General features: G+C 39.9%; 1 protein-coding gene across 2 annotated transcripts; it reads left to right on the top strand.

The window, feature by feature from the left end:
- On the top strand, positions 1-21,378 carry sec14l8 (SEC14-like lipid binding 8). Of its 2 annotated transcripts, none has more exons than XM_080434028.1 (12): positions 1-156; positions 812-887; positions 8,440-8,483; positions 10,448-10,510; positions 10,748-10,936; positions 13,110-13,205; positions 13,340-13,400; positions 14,148-14,231; positions 14,795-14,901; positions 17,381-17,520; positions 18,168-18,337; positions 18,986-21,378. In XM_080434028.1, exons 1-12 carry the CDS (start codon positions 103-105, stop codon positions 19,309-19,311), a joined length of 1,410 nt encoding a protein of 469 aa, XP_080290154.1. In that variant the 5' UTR covers positions 1-102; the 3' UTR covers positions 19,312-21,378. The 2 variants fall into 2 exon arrangements, with proteins under 2 accessions (XP_080290154.1, XP_080290155.1); XM_080434029.1 differs by having other exon boundaries at positions 18,168-18,377; positions 18,986-19,186.
- The last annotated feature ends 432 nt before the right edge of the window (positions 21,379-21,810 follow it).

Here is a 21,810-nt window from a genome sequence, read left to right as displayed (position 1 = left end):
TACACAGACAGCCACTGAGCCACAGGCAGCACAGCGGAGAAGATAATAATACTCACAGAGCTCTTTAGGATTAATAACTTCATATTATCCTCCACAGAGAAGATGAGTGGAAGGGTTGGAGATCTCAGTCCCAAACAGGCCAATGCGTTGGTACAGGTAAATATATACGTTTCAATCTTATGAAATGCTTTCGTAAGTAACATTGGAGTCGGTGGTAAAGACCTGCAGTTTGTTTGACACATTATTGCTATCAGTCAGTTGTTATCTTTGCGAACATAATGTCGCTATCGATGCAGCGCAGACTTTGATAATGGCCTTTCTTGAGTGTTCGTTATTGTCTGGCACTTATTCTTTTTATTTTGATTATTATTATCTTTTTTTGATTCAATTCACTGTTCCCACTGGAATGTCGAAATAACACTGTTTATTTTTCATACTGTGCTTACAGTTAATATTGTACCATCATTGTATTGTGTTGTATCATTTATGCAGGATGCAGGCATATGTCAGTCATCATTCATATCACATGATTTAGTAAAATTAGGAACTAGAACCTGATCTAAACATGTAGGACCACTACACTGTTAAACTCACATGATGCATTTGCTTTCTCAGATAAAACTGAAGATTCCCTTAGATTTGAGCTCATTGTATTAAAATCCTCAATGGTCATCATAATGCATGGTTATGATCAGAGATGCCCAGCCAACCCGCCTCTCCCCCTCTCTCCCTCCCTGTGTCTCCCTCCCTGTGTCTATCATTCTCTCTCCCTCTCTCTATCTCTCTCTCCCTCTACTTCTCTCCCCCCAAGTTTCGAGAGAGGATACAAGACATTCTTCCTCAACTTCCGGCCCAGAATGATCACTTCCTGTTACGCTGGCTAAGAGGTATGATACATCTTTATTATACAGTGTGTACTGAGATGCACTCAGTGCTGCACTGTGGGTTATAATTAGTGTACATGTGTCAGGGTGGGAACAGAGGAAGTTCCTTCCAAATGTTCAATGTCTCCATACCCCTGCAATATAGAGAAGTTGCAGCAGTGGGGTATAAGCCATTGCTACACAAGTGGACATGTTAGATAAAGCTTTTGCAAACATCCTCTGTGGTTGGTCGTTGCACCACGTGTTGATGTACAGTAGTGAAGTTAAGAAAGAGAGCAACCACTGGTAACTTCTTTTAAGCGGAAAATGTGTCCCTGGATGTATGACTGAAACATCAACACTTGGTCATGGTCTTTTTTATTCATGAGCAGTGACCAGCCCATAGAAACTGATTTTCCCCAGCACGCGTTATGTTATAGTGAGGAGGAAAGTGGAAGGTATTATAAAGGAGGCCTTGTTGAGCAGGCCGGCTCTGCTCTGTAGAAGAGGGCGAGCGCTCTGTGATTGATCCTTATCTAGAGATAATCGCATTAAAGTTTGACAACGATGGGTCACGGTGCATCTGCCAGTAGTCACTGTACTACTTACTACATGAACACAAGATGAAGTGTAAATGTGGTCTGCTGTAGGTCTCTCTAGTTTCTTTTCTGCCAAGTACTGCCCAGAATTCCTATAATATTTCGTAACGATACATAAATCCTTAATCCCAGCGTTATGTTGCATATCAGTAGACTTTATTTAATCACATATTTTCCCTTTGCTGATGTTCCTTTCCTCACATTCAGCCATGTACTAACAGAAGTGCACACAACCAGTGTCCATAAGGAAAAATAAAGGTAACCCTAAGGAAAAGAAACATAATCACAAGAAATGGCCACCCTCTGCCATCCCTGCCGCCCCCAAACTCACATTCTAAAAGGCTTTTGAGGCTCACAGAGACTGAATTCCACATTTCGATTGTTGACTCCATTGCCCTATGTACACAGGCTATCTATTGCTCCAAGTACCAGGAAGAGAATGTGTTTTTGTTTATTTATGTTTTTGGTGTCTTATAATCCCATAAGGGATGGGTCTTATGACAAGACACGAAAATCAAAATTAATTAATTCATTCATACACAGTATATAAAAGTAATGTACGTTTGCCCCCACAATCAAAAGGAGAGCACGTAGTAATCACTTTTACGCTGCTATAAACCCAGCTAATATTGCTTGCCTTTTTATCAGTGGCAAGCCCAGGTTGGACAGATCCTTTAGAATGAGAGTAACAGACGAACGAGGCGCTGTCATCTCAAACATCTCAAAGAAGTTAGAAGCAACCATCTGACTGAATCTAGAGAGCATTCTCAGAAGAACAGATGTAAAGAAGTGCCAACAACCTTCTTAGAGCACAGCATGCAAATAGGCTCAGCAATCATTTTCAGCAGGGATCAGAGGACTCCAATTATGCATGGACTAGGCCTACTGTATGTAATTGGTTACAGTAGGGATAGCCCAATGTATTTTCTAGTTGGTGTATCATTCTGTCAATTAGACCCTCTTGAATAATCACAGAGCATAAACCCTTTATAGAGAGTCCAAATTCAGACAAAGAGGGGCTTGTTAGGGTATTATGGGTGCTGAGGGATTCAGATTTCCCTCTCACTGCGAACGAGTGGCCCTGTGGATGATTTCATGTTTCACCGAACCTGTTGTAAACAGAGTCAGTGAAACGGAGAGAAAAGAGATTTGCATCTCATGCAAATGAAGGCATTGATCTGTTCCAATGGCAGAGGGCATGCGAGATAACAAACAATATGAAATTATATAAATCAGGGGTCTTCGTTTTTCAGGCCATGGACCCCATAGCTGGGAGTCAGACGAAGCAGGGACCCTCACTAACATTGTGTCACTCACGTTGCATATTCAACTTTTTTGAGAAAGCCATCCATGCAAGTTGATAAGAGGCTTTCAAAACTACCTCACCATATTTAGCTGATTGTTTCATCATGTCTGTTGACTGTTGAGAGATTTGATACTGAAACAAACAATAAAGCATGCACATCCACTCACTAAAAACCAGATGCTGGGCTGAGGTCAGAATCCAAAAAGAATAAAGTCCGCACACTGGTTCATGCTCCAAAGCTTTAAAAAATATTTTGGTTACATTTTACACCATTGGACGTGACGTTTCGAGCTTACCGGCTCTTCATCAGACGTCTGATTTCTTTTAAGGCTTTGGAGCATGACCCAGTGTGCAGACTTTATTGTTTTTGGAGAGATTTGATACTACCTTGGAAGTATTCCGCAGGTTTTTCTTTTAAGTAACTATGAGTTGTCTTCAAGTGATGCTGCAGCTTTGATGGCTTCACAGATTCATATGGCAGGACTATCATCAGTGTTTTGCAAATTAAATGTATTATTAGTCTTGTAGTAACTCTATGAGGTCATGGACACCCTGTTGAAGAAGAAGACCCATGCTGTATATTATATTGTAATTGTACATTTAAATATTTGTAATTACCACGTTACCCAACTATTCAAAATGTATCTTAATTACAGGATTTGTTCTATGCCCTGGAATTGTATACAGTTTGAATTTCAGGCAGTTGATGGACGGCCCATATGCCTCTCTTTTACAGTATAGGGACACTATCCTTGTGAAAGAAAGTATGGATGATGTTCTATCTAGAGCACTGTTTCTAAACATCCCACCATCAGAGGTCCAAATGGACCCATAAGGGTCTGTATCTCTGAGAGGGTACAAAAGGAACCTTTTTTTCCTTTCTTTGGGAACGCCAATTTACACTGTAAAATTCTCAGTGTTCATTTACAGACCAGGGTCCATCCATTTGGACCACCTGGTGGTCCCCGGACCTGACGTTGAGAACCAGTGTTCTAGAGGTCAGTAGGCTGCCCTTCCCTTACTGATTGAAACCACTGACGCAAACAGCCTAGACATATGCTTAAAGATATATTTATCTGTGGAGAATTTCACTGTGAGAGATAAAAGAGAAGATTTATGGCAACCATTTGATCCATAATGGTATTCTCATGAGTGTGTAAATTGTGATGGGTCATGACCAGTGTTGCCATGTCTGCTTATTACTGTATATGCAACTTTGGACTTTGAACTAAATATTGGTAGTTGCGGGTTCAGGGTTGCGTTTTTTTGCGCTTGTTTGTAATCTGTTGTTGCTAATCTTTGGGCTTTTTTCCTAATGTTGTTTAAACAAACTTTTTAATGTCAAGGACACCCAAATTAATATGTATTTGTCCACAGACTCCCATCTGAAAATATTTTGTGCCAGTCACCTAAAAGCACGTTGTGAGCTGTGGGCTATTTTCAAATAGCCGATGTAAATAGGTTTAAAGTGCTCATGTGGCCCATAGTCGCTTCTTTCTTTTGGACTTGTTTTCATATACCAGGTTGCTTATTTCTCCCGCAAAATCTGGCACGCTGGTCATGACAAGTATCTTGATCTTGTTCTACTCTACTGTACCAGAGGTTAGTGAGATAGCCTTCTCACTCCCTGCCCTGGGAATTGCCTCCAATAAAAGTGTCATTATCTCAGTTCATGTTCAGTCAGACATCATATTCTCAAGTTTAGCTAGACTAGTCAGAATAGTTCTTTCATGTTTCCTGGCTGCAAAAATGCTATAGCGCAATACATGAAATTAATCCATGCAGCATGTGTCTTTAGGAAAAAGGTTGTTGCAGGGGGGCGGAATTGAAATTTCCAGTACTGGTCTTTCATTGCAAGGATGTTATATTCCCTATGGACACAATAACAGACATGGATACTATGTGATATATTTAAGTACTTAACCACAAGCCATATGTACTTTATCGTACGACGAATAGGAAAAATAACCGATCTACAGTACTGTACAAGTTCACAACGCTGCATTGTCATGTGACGCTTTGTGAGCCTGTAGATCTGCTATTTTTGAGAGAGAAAAAATAGAAATAGCAGATATACTATATCACTATAGGAGCTTCTGTGATTTGTTGTTGATGTTGCTGGAACACGAGCTGCTTCTCTCTCCTGATTGAATGAAATTTGTAACCCACCTGAACATTTATTTTCTTTTAGCTAAAAACACGATGGTTACTGAACAAACACTCTAATAGCAATGATTATCAGAATATAAAGCTTTAACCTATAACAATAAACATTATGTTTTAACCAAAATATGTCACTTACAGCACCTTTAAGGCTTATTTTGGACAACATTCTATGGTCAATGCTGGAGCTTTACAGTAGGTCTATGTTGCAAGGGGTCTGTTTTGTAGCATAGTGGTCTGACCAGCTTCCTTTTTTATATTTTGTTGATGACTTCCTGATTTTCACTGTTGAAGGAAGTTTAATCACCAGCAAAAACAGCACCTTCATACTTTTTATATGTGTTCACCAGTGATACTACAGTAGCTTGCTACTGCAGTTTCATTCAGACGTGCTCAAGCATAGTATAATTAAGTAGGATGTGTGCTAAGCTTAAGTACTTATTTGAAAAGCATTAATAGCTGTTGATGTGGCGAAAATCCATGTGATCGTTGCCATCTGCACTTCCTAATTTTTGTTTTGGATTTCTTTATTGTAAAGGGGCCCATCAAATGATGCATACCTACCCTCCTGAGGTGTGGTAACTAACTGCCACACCTTGGCATATCAAGTCCATGCTGTTGAACCAGCTTTCATGTGTGTTTACTTTACTGTCTACCGCAGTGAGTGTACATGTTGACCACTGTAAATTACAGACTCTGTTTGGCAGACATAGCACTGTACTTGCAGTCAACTTCCAGTGGTTAGTAAGCACAAAAGAGTTCATGACCGTTTGTATTGGGATGATGGGTGGTAGCAGAAATAATTAAATTAGCTGTCATGCAACAGCGTTAGTAGACAACAGGACACATGCAAGTCAGAATGGCCTTCAATAACTAAATGCGTTTAGGTGAGATGACTAGAGCATGACCTGAGACAACACATGACTTTGTGTCCTGCCAGAACTTGCTTTGTTCTTTTTCTTTAACAATTTCTGGATTCTGATAGTGTACAGTGCCCTGCATGTGACAAATACTACTCCCACAATTCCCATGATGCTATAACAAGCCTGCATATATATATATATATATATATATATATATATATATACACATATATATATGTTTTTGTCGTTTTGTTTATTGCTGTAATGATTTTTTTGTTGTTTATCTTACCATCTGTTTTATGCTGAATTGCTTCAGTGTAAACATAAAAAGAAAAACGATTAAGCTGAATCGTTCTTGGTGTACCTGTATTTTATATTGCCACTGTAAAGCACTTTGTAGCCATGTTTCGAAAAGCGCTTTATGAATAAAGTTTATTGTTATATATGGTCAACATATCTACCTGCAATGGCCTGTAGCCTGGTATCTCTGCCCTGTCTGTCTCTGGGCCCCTGAGTCATATGTGGTCAAAATGGAGCCCCATGCTAGATCCACCAACTGGCCGATGCGCTGACTAGCAGGTTACCGGTATTATACTTAACTAAAACGAACTAGAAATTTGATGTGAAGGGGAAATAATTATTTAACAGGTCTAAAATTGTAATGAGGCTTTACAAAAGATAACTAACCGAAACTGTATTGTGTATTTACTATTATTATTATTTACAAAACTAGCTTAAAAGTCATAGAGAAAATGTCCTTAGCTTTTGTCTTTGTCAATTTATTTCATTCAAGTATTTTGGGAGGATATCAAATCTAGCTTCCAATTTTTTAAACCCTTCCATTCTTCTGACCTTTTTAAATCTTGACCGACAAATAACCCATATTATAATAAAAAATACGTAAAACACTAAATTAAACACACAAAAAACTAACCTAAGAATCTTTAATAAACTAGCAGTCTAACCAACACCAACTCAGGACTCCTGAATCGCTGCCCTATGGGCCCAGAGCTCTGCAGTGAGCTTCTAGCTGTCCCTTGGGCTGGTTCCCACATTGTCAGGTTTGCTTGCCACCAGTTCCGGGTGCCTGACACAGTGCGCAGCCAGCCTCATCCTTCTCTCCCTGACATTGTCTGTGACCCGTGGGAGGCCCCCGTAGAGGTCCACGTTTCTGATGTGGTTTTACTAAACTAGAAAACCTGCTTTAAATTGTAATTAAAAGTCAAACAAAATGTAAAAAATGTATAAAAATAAAAACTAGTGAAAAATTCTAAACTAATATTACTGTTCTTATTAATCACTTGCAAAGAGTTCTAATTTCAGAGCCTAGAGACATGCTGTTGACATGGCCTTGATGAATTGAATACACAGGGCTTTTTGTGTTATCCTTTTAGCATTATTGTATAACTGTACCTCTGTACTTTTTACAAAATGTTAAAGTATTCAATCAATCAATCAAAAGCCAACATGCCGCGCGGGTATAGACAGAATAAGCCGAGGTGGCCCTTATAGTTAGCAGTGACACTAAAGTCAAATTTATAATGTCACACGCCGAACATAACTGACAAAACTATAAATTAGACTTACATTTTCTGAGCCGTGTTTATTTTCATATACCCAGGTTTGTAAAATCCTGCACTACTGTAGCACATCGATGAAGACCCATCCTAGTGACTGAAGGTTGATATTCTTCAATTTCCAGAAGCAGAACAGTAGCATGTATCAATCATTAAAGGGATATTTCACTTTCAAAAAAACTTTGGGTCATTTTATCATCTACTCAGGCTTTTGTGAGCCCCCCAGACCATTTTTAAGTTGCTTGATTCAGTATTTAGATATTTGATATTCATTTTATCAGACACGCCCCCTTCCTATACAAACCCACTATAACCTCAAACTCCATTTTTAACATGTTAGATTCATCAAAAACACCCGTCCTTGGTTTTGGTGACTCACCCCGCCCTCCTAATACGCGAGGGGGCCGTGTTTTTTCGAAAAAAAAATTGGAAAATGAAAAAAAATTAATACAATAAAAAATTTAAATAAATTAAGTGAAAAAAGTTTTTAAAAAAACACGGCCCCCTCGCGTATTAGGAGGGTGGGGTGAGTCACCAGAACCAAGGACGGGTGTTTTTGATAAATCTAACATGGTTAAAATGGAGTTTGAAGTTATAATGGGTTTGTATAGGAAGGGGGCATGTCTGATAAAATGAATATCATATATCTAAATACTGAATCAAGCAACTTTAAAATGGTCTGGGGGGCTCACAAAAGCCTGAGTAGATGATAAAATTACCCAAAGTTTTTTTGAAAGTGAAATATCCCTTTAATACTAACACTGATTGGGTTCCTGTTCAGCTGCTGTGTCAACAATTATTGTGTTGGTCATGTTTCCATATAGAATCTATACCATTACACGGTCAAATCCTCAGTGTTCATTAGTCCGTTTGTAACTTTGAGAGTGTACAAATGTATCCAAACGGACACTTATTTGGCCGCCTAGTAATCAGAAGGTCACCTGTTCGCCCCCCCCCAGCCTGCCCAGGATAGTCAGTCTGTAGACGACATGTGTCAGTCACAGTGTCCCTGAGCAAGACACTTAACCAACCAACACTTAACTCTTCTTTCTCCTTGTCTTTTTACAGCCAGAAACTTCAATGTCACGAAGTCTGAAGCCATGCTGCGAAAGGTAACCCTGCAGGTCTTCTATTCAATTGGAGAGGCCATTTCTAGAGCTGTTTTCCTCTTACAGTATACCTGCAGTGTATGTGAAGGTCTTGAAGGTCTCGATGAGGCCTTTGCAAATGGTTAATTGTGCATGCTTCCACGTTAACTTAATATGAGGGTTGGACATACAATGGTGACTTGCTTCTGTTGCATAAACACGCTACTTACGAAAGTCAAATTAATCCTGTACCTATTATGTCAACTCAACTGTCTGTGCGTGCGTGCTCACGTGCGTGTGCGCGCGAGCGAACATACATGTTTGTGTGTGTTTTTGTGTACTACTGTATATGCAGTGTGTTTTTTTGTGTTCTGTTTCATTTTAACCCCTAGTTATCCTCCTAAGTTGCTTTGCGATCAACACCATATTATCCAGATGAGACTTGCTAAAGACATTTGCAACACATTTAGTTTACGACAGAACAGTGAAAAATCTGTGCAAATCAGTGTAGTGTTTTTGCAATATTTGGTGCGGGCGGACACACACGCACACGCACACACACACACACACACACACACACACACACACACACACACACACACACACACACACACACACACACACACACACACACACACACACACACACACACACACACACACACACACAAATAAAACGTAAAATTGTATCTGATAATGATGTACCGTGCATGATGTACTTTTATTTTTTTACATTTTGGACAGAATAGCAAATTTATCAAGATGCCCACTTTTCCTTATTGCCCTCTCTTCTTGTATCCCTATCAACACCATTACATGTTTATGATGCTGACAGATTGCTGACAGATTCTCTAGATTAGCCTGCCGGAGATAATATCATCGCTGTCGTGGGGAATCCTTGTACCTGTATGTCCAAAACCTGTGTTCCAATGGATCCAATGTATTTATTTAGTCAAACGAGCTCCAATTAATACATCCATTCCATTGGTTAAATGTGTATGCACAAGATTGTCACCTATAATGACATGCCCAAAATATGGACACCAGTTTGAAAGTGGTTCAACAAGTTGTTCATGTCAGAAAGTCTCCTGACTGACCTTTGGGTCGTGTGTGTGTGAGGAAAAAAACGGTTTCACTCCCAAACGTTAAAAATAAAAGTAGAATTGCAAAACTTGCCGATCTACAAGCTCACAACCCGCTAACTTTGCATGACACTCTTCTACGATTAAGGACAGCATTCATTTAATAATTTATTTAATTTATTTATCCTCTAAACGTAAGAGGTTGAAATGTGGAACTAGAAGGTTTCTGCCTGACAGCAACAATATGTAATGGACATTCCAACAGCAACAATATGTAATGGACATTCCAAAGTGTGAGAGAATGAGAGCGAGAATGTTTGTGTGTGTGTGTGTGTGTGTGTGTGTGTGTGTGTGTGTGTGTGTGTGTGTGTGTGTGTGTGTGTGTGTGTGTGTGTGTGTGTGTGTGTGTGTGTGTGTGTGTGTGTGTGTGTGTGTGTGTGTGTGTGTGTGTGTGTGTGTGTGCGTGCGTGCGTGCATACTGTATACTGTTGCAACCGACAATCCGCTTCTTGCTGAGGGGGCAGGTCTTAGTTGCATATCTAAAACCTCCTGAGCCACTTAACTCAGTCCACACTGCTTTAGGAGCTGTAGCTGCTCTACTTACAGTATATACATTATACACTGTTAACCTCTTCTAACCTAGCATCTCAATTTTGGGCATGTTGTTCTAGGTGTAAATGTTAACATTGTGATCCATTGTTATCTTGTAAATCATCCATTTCACTGTAGCTATTTTCACTTGAAACAGTCATACGACAATATATAAATATTTAGATCTTAAGTAGATAATATGTTTAGAAAGGTCTGATATGAACACATTATACTCGATCTGCTAACCAAAGCCATTAACCACTTGAAGTATAGGGTATAACTGGTTAACGCCTGTAACATTTCTGTTTCATTCCAGCATTTGGAGTTCAGGACCCGAATGAAAGTAGACATAATAGCCACTGAATGGCGACTTCCTGAAGTAAGTGTTATATAAAATGTGTCATTGAATAGCAGCATATTTTGGATAGATTTAGTTTATCGTATGTTGCTCTTCTTAGCGAGATTTGATCAAAGTACCCAGGGTTCAATTTGCTAGGGGGGAAAACCATGTCTTACCATGTTTTGCAAATCCGACCCTGAAAGTAACCGTGTCAGAATACTGTCATTAACAAATAACCTCAGCAGGTCTGAATAAGCTGTGGTTGTTTTCATTCAGGTGATAGAGAAGTATCTGTCTGGAGGGATGTGCGGCTATGACCGTGACGGCAGTCCTATCTGGTATGATGTCATCGGACCAGTGGATCCCAAAGGCCTCTTCATGTCCGCCTCCAAGCAGGATTTTATTAAATCCAAGATCAGAGACTGTGAGTTGCTGCAGAAGGAATGTGACCTGCAGTGCCAGAGGGTAAGATGAGCAGGAAGAATGTTTTTATTTTGGGCATGGTCACAAACAGGCCAGTAAGGTACAAAATGTATAACATAGATAGACTACCTTTCAACAGTACATTTTGGGATTTTGAGATCAATAAAGAGGGAGTTATCTCTCTCCCATGCCGTTTCCAGGGCAGAAAGCAGCACTTCTGGTGCGGGAGGGATATAGGGGGGTATGGGGGCTTTCAGGGAGTAACTGCTTGGACAATGGGGGTGCGTGTGGGCAGTATGGGGGTGTTTTCATGTAGGAAGGGGCCAAAGACCATGGGTGCTTTTTGCCAGACCCAAGGGGTCGGGCTTACATGAGGCTTTGTACCTGTTTCGTCCATACATGGGCATGGTCACTTTGTCCCCCGGCCCCAGCCAAAAAAGTCTGTCCCCCTTTCGTCACGAACTATTCATGACATCATTATTATGTCACAAGTATTATAAAGTGGTTTGTAGGTGTGTTACATACTAGGACTTCATTCTGGGTCTGGCAGAACCAGGTCTCCTGGTCTTGTTTTCAAGAATGAGCATGGGAGACTGTGTTTGTGTGCTCTGCTTGGTCACTTTACATGTATGTAAAATTCCCTGAGCATTAACATGCGTTGTTCAAGGTTTACATGAGTTGTTTACATATTCTGAAATTATGCTGTTTTGTCACGATATAAGCAGAATGACCAGGTGCTCAAGGAGAAAAAAGGTTTATGTAAAAGTGTCGGTGGTGCTCGTGAATCCAGTGGGATACAAAACATGAAAAAAAATGGCTTTATTAATTAAATGCCATTGCCAACATGTTTCGACCATCAGGTCTTCATCATTGCAGGAATGAATGCAGGACAAACACACTCTCATTAAGTAGTGTTGAAAACATATCTAGTAATTAAACTAAACTTAACGAGCTGCTATATGCACCTGGGTGCATAGCAGTTACTAGAGCATAATTACACAAGAATAATCACTCAATCAACAACTAGGAGGCTGCATGTGAGTGCATGACTCCCAGGTAAATTAACATAATTTAGAACATGAAATCCCTTTATACCAAACCACAACGAATAATAATACTATACTTTAATTTGAATACATCAAAATCACAATAAAGCTTGTCATATCATAACAGAAGAAAAGCAACACAAATATAATGGAATTAAAGAAAACACATAATATCGATGGCCAGGAGGGGTGAGAGCATCAAGAGAATTAATCCAGAAGGTTTCCCTCTGGTTCAATCTCCTGATGCGATCACCTCCCCTTGGCAATGGTTTAATGCAGGGGTTCTCAATCTTTTTTTATGCCATAAAACCATTTTATGGGGAAAATCTTCTGGCGACCCCACACTTTTAAAGAGTGGAAATAAAGAATATCTTAAAATAAAAGCATACATTGTTGGCCTTATATATGAATATTATGAATATTTATTAGAACATGAAGTTAAAGCAGTGATTCTTGCTGATTTGTAGGCCTATCTTATCTATGAAATGAATGAATAATATTGTAGTGCCGCAGAAAAAGACTTGCGACTCGCTCCTCATGTGAGAGTTTTCGTGGTGCAGCCCGTTACTGCCTGGTCAGGTCTACTGAACTGGAGAAGGGGGTTTGATTCCAGCTTCATAGTTTGAGAACCGCTGGTGTTCTATGCGTATGATCTTCAGGAGAGCATCATTGCTGTCATGAACTTGAGTGAATGTCTGGCTATGGGATAGTTGTGGTTCTTTGTGCGAATGGCATATTTATGTTATTTACTGTTTTGTTGTTGGCACTACAGATATCTAATCATTTCAGAGATTTCAGAAAAAGGCAATCCAGCAAGTGTTATGGAAATCTGCCCATTAGATTTTGAGATAATCTGTGTGCAAGTGGAATGTTTGGCCTAATGGTGGAGCTAAAGGAAAGGCCATTGGGTCACCAACATCAGTAGGAGGCATTCTCTCTAGGGATCATGAAGGTGCACTGCAAATTCAGTGGCAATTTAGCCACAGCCAGTATTAGCTTTCATGATATGTTGTTTGGGACTGAAGTTGTGGGTGGACAGCCCGACTGACCAACACCGCCATCCTTAGAGCCCCATCACTAGCGGGGTTAAAAGTATGTTTTCCCAGTGAAGGCAACAGGGCACGCCTAATAATAGCTCCCTTTTTTGGTGTATGTCTGTTGTCCTCTAGCTGGGGAAGCATGTGGAGGCCATAACCATGATCTATGATGTTGAGGGTCTGGGTCTGAAGCACTTATGGAAGCCTGCTATTGAAACATATGGAGAGGTACAGTATACACGTACACAAACATATCTCACTCAGAACACACACACTCACACATACACAAATGTGTCCTGAAAGTAAAGTATTCTTGAATCAAAATGAGCATTGACTCAATGTGTTTTGTTTTGCATGTTCAGATCCTCCAGATGTTTGAAGACAACTATCCAGAGGGGTTGAAAAGACTATTTGTCATTAAAGGTGCGTTTGTCTTTTCCCTGTCCCTGCGGTACATGTTAAAGCAAATACATTAAAGAGTGACTGAGTTATTTTTGTCTGGCCTTTTTAGTTATAATGATAGTATTAATAATAATAATACACTTTATTTATAAAGAACTTACAAAGATACAGTGTACTTAAGGCTGAGCTCCTTGGGCAGGTTGTTCCAGTCGAGGAGCCCTGACAAGCAAAGGCACTGTCACACTTTATCTTCAATTCAGGAACAACAGGCAGGTTCCTGCCTCAGGACCTCATAAGGGGTTAATATATCATTATGATCATCTTAAGTGGAATTCTAAATTTACTTGAGTAAAAGTACAAATGTATTGCCATCAAAATGTACTTAAAGTACCAAAAGTAAAAGTACTTGTTATGCAGAATGTCCCATTTCCTTTGAAAATAGCAGATCTACAAGCTCACAATGCCTTGCATCGCGACACATTGTGAGCTTGTAGATCGGCTATTTTCAAATGGCCGAAATATAGGGCTAAAGTGGTTACTGTGTGTTTTGTAATCAGAATCAGAATCTACAAAGTCACTAGTATCTAAAGTTTTCAAATAATTGCAGTGGAGTAAAAGGACAATAAAAGTACTGAAAATTGGAAATACTTCAGTAAAGTAAAAATACCTCAAAACTCTACTTGAGTACAGTACTTGAGTAAATGTACTTAGTTACTAAACACCACTACTCACATCAGTTGACTAACTTGACTCTTCGTATCTCTACAGCCCCTAAACTCTTCCCTGTGGCCTACAACCTTGTCAAGCACTTCCTGAGCGAGGGCACGCGACAAAAGATCCAAGTGCTGGGGGGTGAGACAAGACACCCTTTTTTTTGTAACTGCATCTCATGCAATTATGTCACATTGTTTCATTGCCAAGCTGGTTAATTGACCGCATGGTGGCCATTTTGTTCTAACTTCATGGGATGTGAAACCCCATCCCCCAAGACTAACACGAAGTTAGAGCAGTGATTCCCAAACAGAGGGTCGATCGCAGACCCGTTTTTATGGGTTGTAAGTAAATATCCACTTTTTAACATTTCCTACAAAAACTAAATCTAGAACTTTTTCAGGGTGAAAAAAATATTCTGAGATTTTATAGAAATGGAAACATTCAGAAATAGTGGAAATGGCTTATCTACAAGTTTATCTTAAGCTAGGGCTTAAGTGATGAATTCATACGGTATTTTTGTAAGTCTGGGTCCCTGGAAGACACCAACTTTCTCTTTTGGGTCTCGAGATGAAAAAAATGTGGGAACCCCTAGCAAAATGGGCACCATGTGAATATGGTGTCTTGTCGCCTATAATTGTCACCAATATTTTTTATTTCTGATGTCTGATTTCTTTGTCCTTTCAACATCTCTGGATCTGCAGACAACTGGCAGGAGGTGTTAGTTAAATACATCGACCCAGAGCAGCTGCCTGTGGTCTATGGAGGTAAAATGACTGATCCTGATGGAGACCCTCGCTGTAAGACCAGGGTGAGTCCAATCCCTGTCACAAGGCCTGAAGCAGACCCTCTCTGCAAACATCTAGGCTGCTGTTCTCTAGTGCTGTTACAGTAAACCTGCGCCATAGACTTGCAACCCATTGCTGAAAATGTATGCAAGATGTTGGCTCTGGTAGTGTAGTCTGCCCAGATTACATGGTGCTGTTGCAAATCCTGGCTTGACATTGATGTTTATGTTTGTAGTTATCGTTGGAGATTCTACAGTCTGCTCCTGTAGTTACAAAGCTTTTCTGAGAGATGTCCTGGTGGCTCAATGTGCTTGGACTGGAGTTTTCAAAAGCAACCCCACCTCAAAATGTCCGGGCTGCATTTTGGAACTTTTCGCTGTCAGCTGTATCACCTGTCCTATTTGACTGCAACTGTCTATAACTTTTTTGATTAATCGAATAATTGAGAAGCACGTTTAAGTAATTTTTTATGTCAATGAATCAACTCAAATACAATTTTCACAATCAACTAAATCGATTAGCCTGATTAACCAATTAATTATATTTTATATTTTATACTACTATACGTCGTATAACAGTGTTGCACAAAACAATTTTTAGCATTGTGAGCTTGAAGATTGGTTATTTTCGTTAAAAAAGAAAAGAAAATCCCCCCCAAAACCATTATTTTAATAAAATGCATTTGTTTTATAATCAATTAAATCGGTTACACAACAAGACCATGCCACTGCCAGCAAATTAAACTGCTTGGCCAATAGAAGCTGATCAGTACATGGGATCCTCCAACCCACTAGAAGTGTTATGGATATTCACCACATGGATCGCTCTTATTTTGGAGAGAAGCCTGGATCTACAACACTGGATCTGCATATGGAATTAAAACTGATCACCAAGACCACAACAGACTTTCAACCAAAAGGCCTATCTGGTGAGAAAACTCTCCCGGACGACAATGCACAATTAATAACATAATCCTTTGCTTAAATGACAGCTTGTGCTTTCTTCCCAGTGCAATCCTGCCTCACAGCATAAAGTTGGCATAGAAGCAGTTAGGCTGACTGAACTCTAGCTTGAGTGTGCATTAGATAATTTTTCTAGATATGCAAACTGAACCCGGATTTATCATTGTTTCTGTAGATACATAATTGGGCCCAAGGCAGATGAGGAAGAGGAAAGAATATCAGAACATTGGAATGACCTGCAAGATTCAATGGACAGAGGCTCAACCTCAATCCCTATTTTTACACAACCTGTTTTTTTTGTAGTTATTATTGCAATTAGGGAGAGTGTTAGCTGTTTGTATGTCATTGGTATTAACTGCATGGAGCTTGCTAGCTTTTAAATGAACTTGTGTGATATCAGGCCTTTACATTCTCCAAGGGTCGTTCTGAACGGTTGTTCTTATCAATGTGCAGTTGGACCATGATAAGAGGCTGATAGGTGGATGAAGCTGATAAATGTGTCCGTTCAAAGGAAAGGAATATGCTTTTGGGTGACCTGTTTTACTGAGTTTTAATCATGCCTATTCTTAGTACATTAGTATGTTCAAAAAGTGTCTAACCTCCTGTCCTGTTAGTATTTGTTAGAAATGCTAATGCATAATGTCATGAGGAAAGTGCCCCAATATGTCTCTTTATTGGAGGAAGTTTATACTGGGTTTTTCTACCTCCTGCCACAGTGTATTTTCTGGTAGATGAAGGTATACCATTAATAGAACAATAATATAATAATAGTCATTTAAAAAAATGTAGAAGAGTTTTTCAAACTAATTTCATATTTTGTCTTTGCAGAGGCTAGGCTTCTCTGAATATTCCCTTTAAGTAAGGATGCAGTGTGTAATTGACAAGATAGCACAGTGGTGTGTGCATGAATGTTGGTATTGGCTTAACTATCATATAAGGGATGGATCTCAACCATAGCCTGGTGTGGTGAAACTAAGGAAACTCTTTATTTCTCCTGGGCTCATGGCTCATGGCCCCACATCTGATTTCACACTGCCCTCTATTGCTCGGTTCCAGTACTGTACACGATTTCACACCATGTCTTTGGTTTTACTTGAATAAATAGATATGTGCTCCTTTACAGTAGCTGTCTGTGCTCCTTCTTGTATGTCTAGGAAGACTTGAATTTGTATGACAGAAAACAGATTCTGAAAATCTATACTTTTTTTAGATCTGAATCTGTCTTTTACTGAATATTCATGCTATTCATGCTATTCCTGGCCGTTATTTAAAAGGCCCTGGTGTCACAGTAAGTTACGCCTTCTATTTACCCTCATCTCCCTCAAGCTCTTACATCTCCTGTCTACATTTCAACATTAACTGTTTATCACCAATATTCTAACTGTGTGTGTGTGTGTGTGTGTGTGTGTGTGTGTGTGTGTGTGTGTGTGTGTGTGTGTGTGTGTGTGTGTGTGTGTGTGTGTGTGTGTGTGTGTGTGTGTGTGTGTGTGTGTGTGTGTGTGTGTGTGTGTGTGTGTGTGTGTGTGTGTGTGTTTTCCAGATCCAATATGTAGGTCCTGTGCCCACCTCCTACTATGTTCGGGACCATGTGAAGGTGAACTATGACCAGTGTCTCACAGTCGGTCGAGGTTCCTCCAAGCAGATGGAATATGAGATCCTGTTCCCCGGCTGCGTTCTCAGGTTAACACATGTATTATATAATTGGGTTGAATGCTAAGTGTTGAAATGCTTGCAAGCCACAGTCGAAAGTTAGCAAACGGAGATCAGTTTGAAAGTTGCTAGGGGACGCCGTAGTGAATTTTGGATCTGACTATCCAGGGGGCCAACGGTCCAACTGTGCCGGAGATTAGCTGCTCACAGACACACACACACACACACACACACTGACACACTGACACACGGACGGACACCTTCAGCCTGGCGGAGACAAAAATGTATGAGTGATCAGTATCACCACTATAAATGAATCTATTTATTATGTGAGGTGTCCAATTGATAACCAGTGACATAACTGCTCTCATGCACCTCTACTTTGTCTGTAATATCTAAACCAGGGTTTATGTAAGCGCTCAAGCCTAGGTTAACAGAATAATGGTTATATCAGACCCTGTCTATTTACAAATTCTAACCTACTGAAGTTCAGGAACAAGGCTTCCTGTTTGTTTCAGCTCCATTGTATCTTAACTACTGTTATTAGGCTGTGCACACACAAGTCCTACTATTCCTGCCTTTACTTTTTAAAACTCAAGCTCCCAATACTGTAGACTGTAAGCTGATGTAGTTTCAAGCAATATCTTCGTTTGTAAGTCCAATGTAACCATTCTCAGGTGGCAGTTTGCTAGTGAGGGGTCAGACATCGGCTTTGGAGTGTTTCTGAAGTCCAAGAAGGGCGAATGGCAGAAGAAAGGTCAAATGCAGGAGGTGGTGTGCAGCCAGCGCTACAACTCCCACCTGGTGCCCGAGGATGGCTCACTTACATGTGAACAACCTGGAGTCTGTGAGCTGAATTACCATTCCTTACTGGAAGAAATACGCATGTACTATACTGACATAGGCTCAGGCTATGTTCAGACTGGCAGCCCAAATCAGATTTTTTGCCTATCCGGATTGGAATCAAATTGGTTTAATCAAGTTGGAAGAGCAAAAAAACACATGCAAACTGATTATGGTGAATCAGATTTGAACCACATTCATAGGTGGTTTGAAATTAGATTTGACGATAGTGTCGTTTGCTGAAAATAGCACAATCCACAAGCGCACAGTGCGTTTCAGTGCAACACATTGTGAGCTTGTAGATCATTTATTTTCGGTGTGTAGGACCAAAAAGCATGGCAATGTGACATGTTGTGAGCTTGTAGATCTGTTATTTTTGGCGAGCAACACTGTCGTACAACTTAAGCATAGCATTACTCACGCCTATGTCATTACGTCGTTACCACAGCAAGCAATGCAGATAGGTCGACATTGTGTGAATACTTCAAAATCCGATCTGATCACTTGCTAATAAACAGTGTGGACCGTCAGCGCTGAAGATCAGATTTGTCTCTCAGATCAGATTTGGCTGCAGTCTGAACGCCTTAAACAATTTTCATGATTACAACTGAAAAACTGTGGTTGATTGACATGTTTTTCTGTGTCCTTCCAGATGTGCTACGATTCGACAACACTTACAGCATCTTCCAGTCCAAGAGGGTCAGCTTCGCTGTTGAGGTCCTACTGCCAACCCACTTACAGTCCCCAAAGGCCAACGGTGGGTCTAGCAGCCCATCAGAAGAGGGGAGCCCCCGCCTGTCAGAGGTTCTACTGTCAACCCACTTACAGTCCCCAAAGGCCAACGGTGGTTCTAGCAGCCAATTAGAAGAGGGGAGCCCCAGCCAGTCAGAGGTGCTACTGTCAACCCACTTACAGACCCCAAAGGCCAACGGTGGGTCTAGCAGCCAATTAGAAGAGGGGAGCCCCAGCCAGTCATGATTGAAGACAAATTCGGTAATACTTCCTATCAAGCCTGTGTCTATTTAATGCATTACAATCTGCCTATAACAATAAATCTGATTCTGATTTTGAACACTGTATGATTATGATTATAGTTATAAGTACCTTATAATACCTCAAAACACATAACATTGTTTTAACACATCAGGTGCCAGCATTTTTTCATAACAACTTACGTTGGGTGCCAGCATTCTCCCCATTGACTGCGCTTTGCTGTTTAAAGCTCTAGACTCCACGAGGAGCAAATCCATGTAAAAAAAAACATCCATTCATGTTGCGCGATGACCCTGGCTACAGCCTGGAACGATAACATTTCACTCGCGAGTTACAATGGGGGGGGATCGCGCATCGCGCATGACCGGTTTTCCCCACCGGAAACAGATTCGGAGATATAGGTGTTTTAAAGAAGGAAATAGACAGGAAGTGGATGGCAGCCATGTTTTTGTTTTTCCGGTGATCTATCTGGCCTATCCTTCTCAAGATCACAATGGGTACTCCCAGAGCTGCTCTAGCCCCGCCCGTGTGGAGAAAAACGAAAAAAACAAAAAGACATATTTCACGGTCTGGACCGTGTTCGGCACCGGACCGCTACTCTGCGCAAACACGGTTCAGACCGTGTTTGGCACCCGATGTGTTAATATGAATCCTCATAATTGTAATACTTTATGATAACTTAACAATGTATTATAATCACTAATACAATGTATTATAGTGTGAATGATTATAAGTCACTGTAAATGTTCATTTGGTGCTTTAAGTAATGACATTCCAGGAGGCGTAGACAGAAAAGATTTATTGCTATTTTCTTTTAAAGCACTAAATGATCACTTATAGTGACTTATACCGCACCATGATGCATTATAACAGTGATTATAATGGATGTACTTCTATTAGAATTATTATTATTAGAATAAACTATGGTCATGGTCAAATGAAAATTTCTTTGAGTGACCAGTAATTATGAAGTATTATGATACTTTACTTTATGTGTTATGATTGCATTATGGGTACTTACTTATCAGCGCTTATAACAGCTTATACAGTTTTATAAGCAGGTTAATGCATTATAGTTAGTTAGGGGCTTCATTGGAAGTGTTACCAAGAATTGTTTTAACACAAGGTAGTCTGAGGAACTGCAGCTGCACTGATTAGTCACCACTGGTACACACGTCCTGAGATACTTGATCTGAAAACATTCTGCAGCCATGGACAATGACCATGTCGCCCATGCACTGATACAGAAATGGAGGAACAGTCTGCATTCAAGATGCAGGACTCGCATTACTTGAGATGTATCTAATACTGTACATACCTCCTACAGTTGGAGCAGGAAATACAGTATAGTTGTGAATATTTAATGTTATCTGGAATTTGTGCTTATCACTCAACTGCTCAACTCTTTCTGCTTATCCTATCAGCCTGCTTGTTTAACCCAACAGAGGTTGGTAGTGGGAAGAAATAAGATTAATGTTCAGGTTAAACATTAATGCCTTCAAAAGAATGTCCAGTATTATATTATACAGTATATTAAAACACATTTTTTGTTAATTATTACATAATCCTTACCTGACAGTTGTACAATGTAGGTAATGATTTGTACTCTCAAAAAAGTCAAAGTGATGAGTCAAAGCATAGCTTTTGGTTTCAGTGCAAACAAGCAATGCAAAGTGGCCTTCAGGCAAACTAGTGTTTTTCGAGGCACACCAAAGCCTGCTCCTACATACCCGTAAACAACATACAAATTGACAGGATTATTACTAAATTCTGTTTGAACCGTTGCATTGCATTGCCATTCAAACTTTACTGTACACTTTGCCGCAACCCAATACATCCAACATCTCTCCAACAGCCCAGACCCCATGTTTAACAAATGGTAAATAAGAGGTCAAGTACAGTAGGCCAATGATTGGGGTATGGGAACATAACTGAAACTGAAATAATTAGTACATATGGATATGCAAAATGTACTGTATAGCTATAGCTTGTATGTTCTAGATAAATATCTATATTTCTTAGGCATTGTTCCAAATTAAACAAATACCATAATTCTGCCTTATCATTTTTCACGTGTGTGTGTGCGTGCGTGTGTTCTTAAAAGCAAAAACTATGTATCCATGGCCAACAGTCGTAGGGCCCACAAAATCCAATCCAAACCCGATAACAGATATAACACCATACTAGTGTGGCGATAAAATCTAATGGAATATATAGCACCAGGACAATCTAGGGATGTTATATAATAAAGCTGACCAACTTGATTATGAAGGCAAAATTATATTTTGTCTTGTCTTTGTACATGGAAGCTTGATTTAAATTCTTGCAAAATACTACAAGTACAATAAAACACAAATAATCGCAATTTGCATTATTTTAAACCATTATTTAAAAAAAAGTCACACTGAAGGTAAACTTTTTCAATAGTTGGTCAAAAATATAGGATCATGACGAGGGCTGCAACTATCGATAATTTTCTTAGCG

This window comes from Gymnoscopelus braueri, assembly GCF_963280865.1.
Source record: "Gymnoscopelus braueri genome assembly, chromosome: 7".
Lineage (NCBI taxonomy): Eukaryota > Metazoa > Chordata > Actinopteri > Myctophiformes > Myctophidae > Gymnoscopelus > Gymnoscopelus braueri.
The sequence above is the reverse complement of the archived record's forward strand: the minus strand, read 5'-3'. Positions and strand labels throughout refer to the sequence as shown.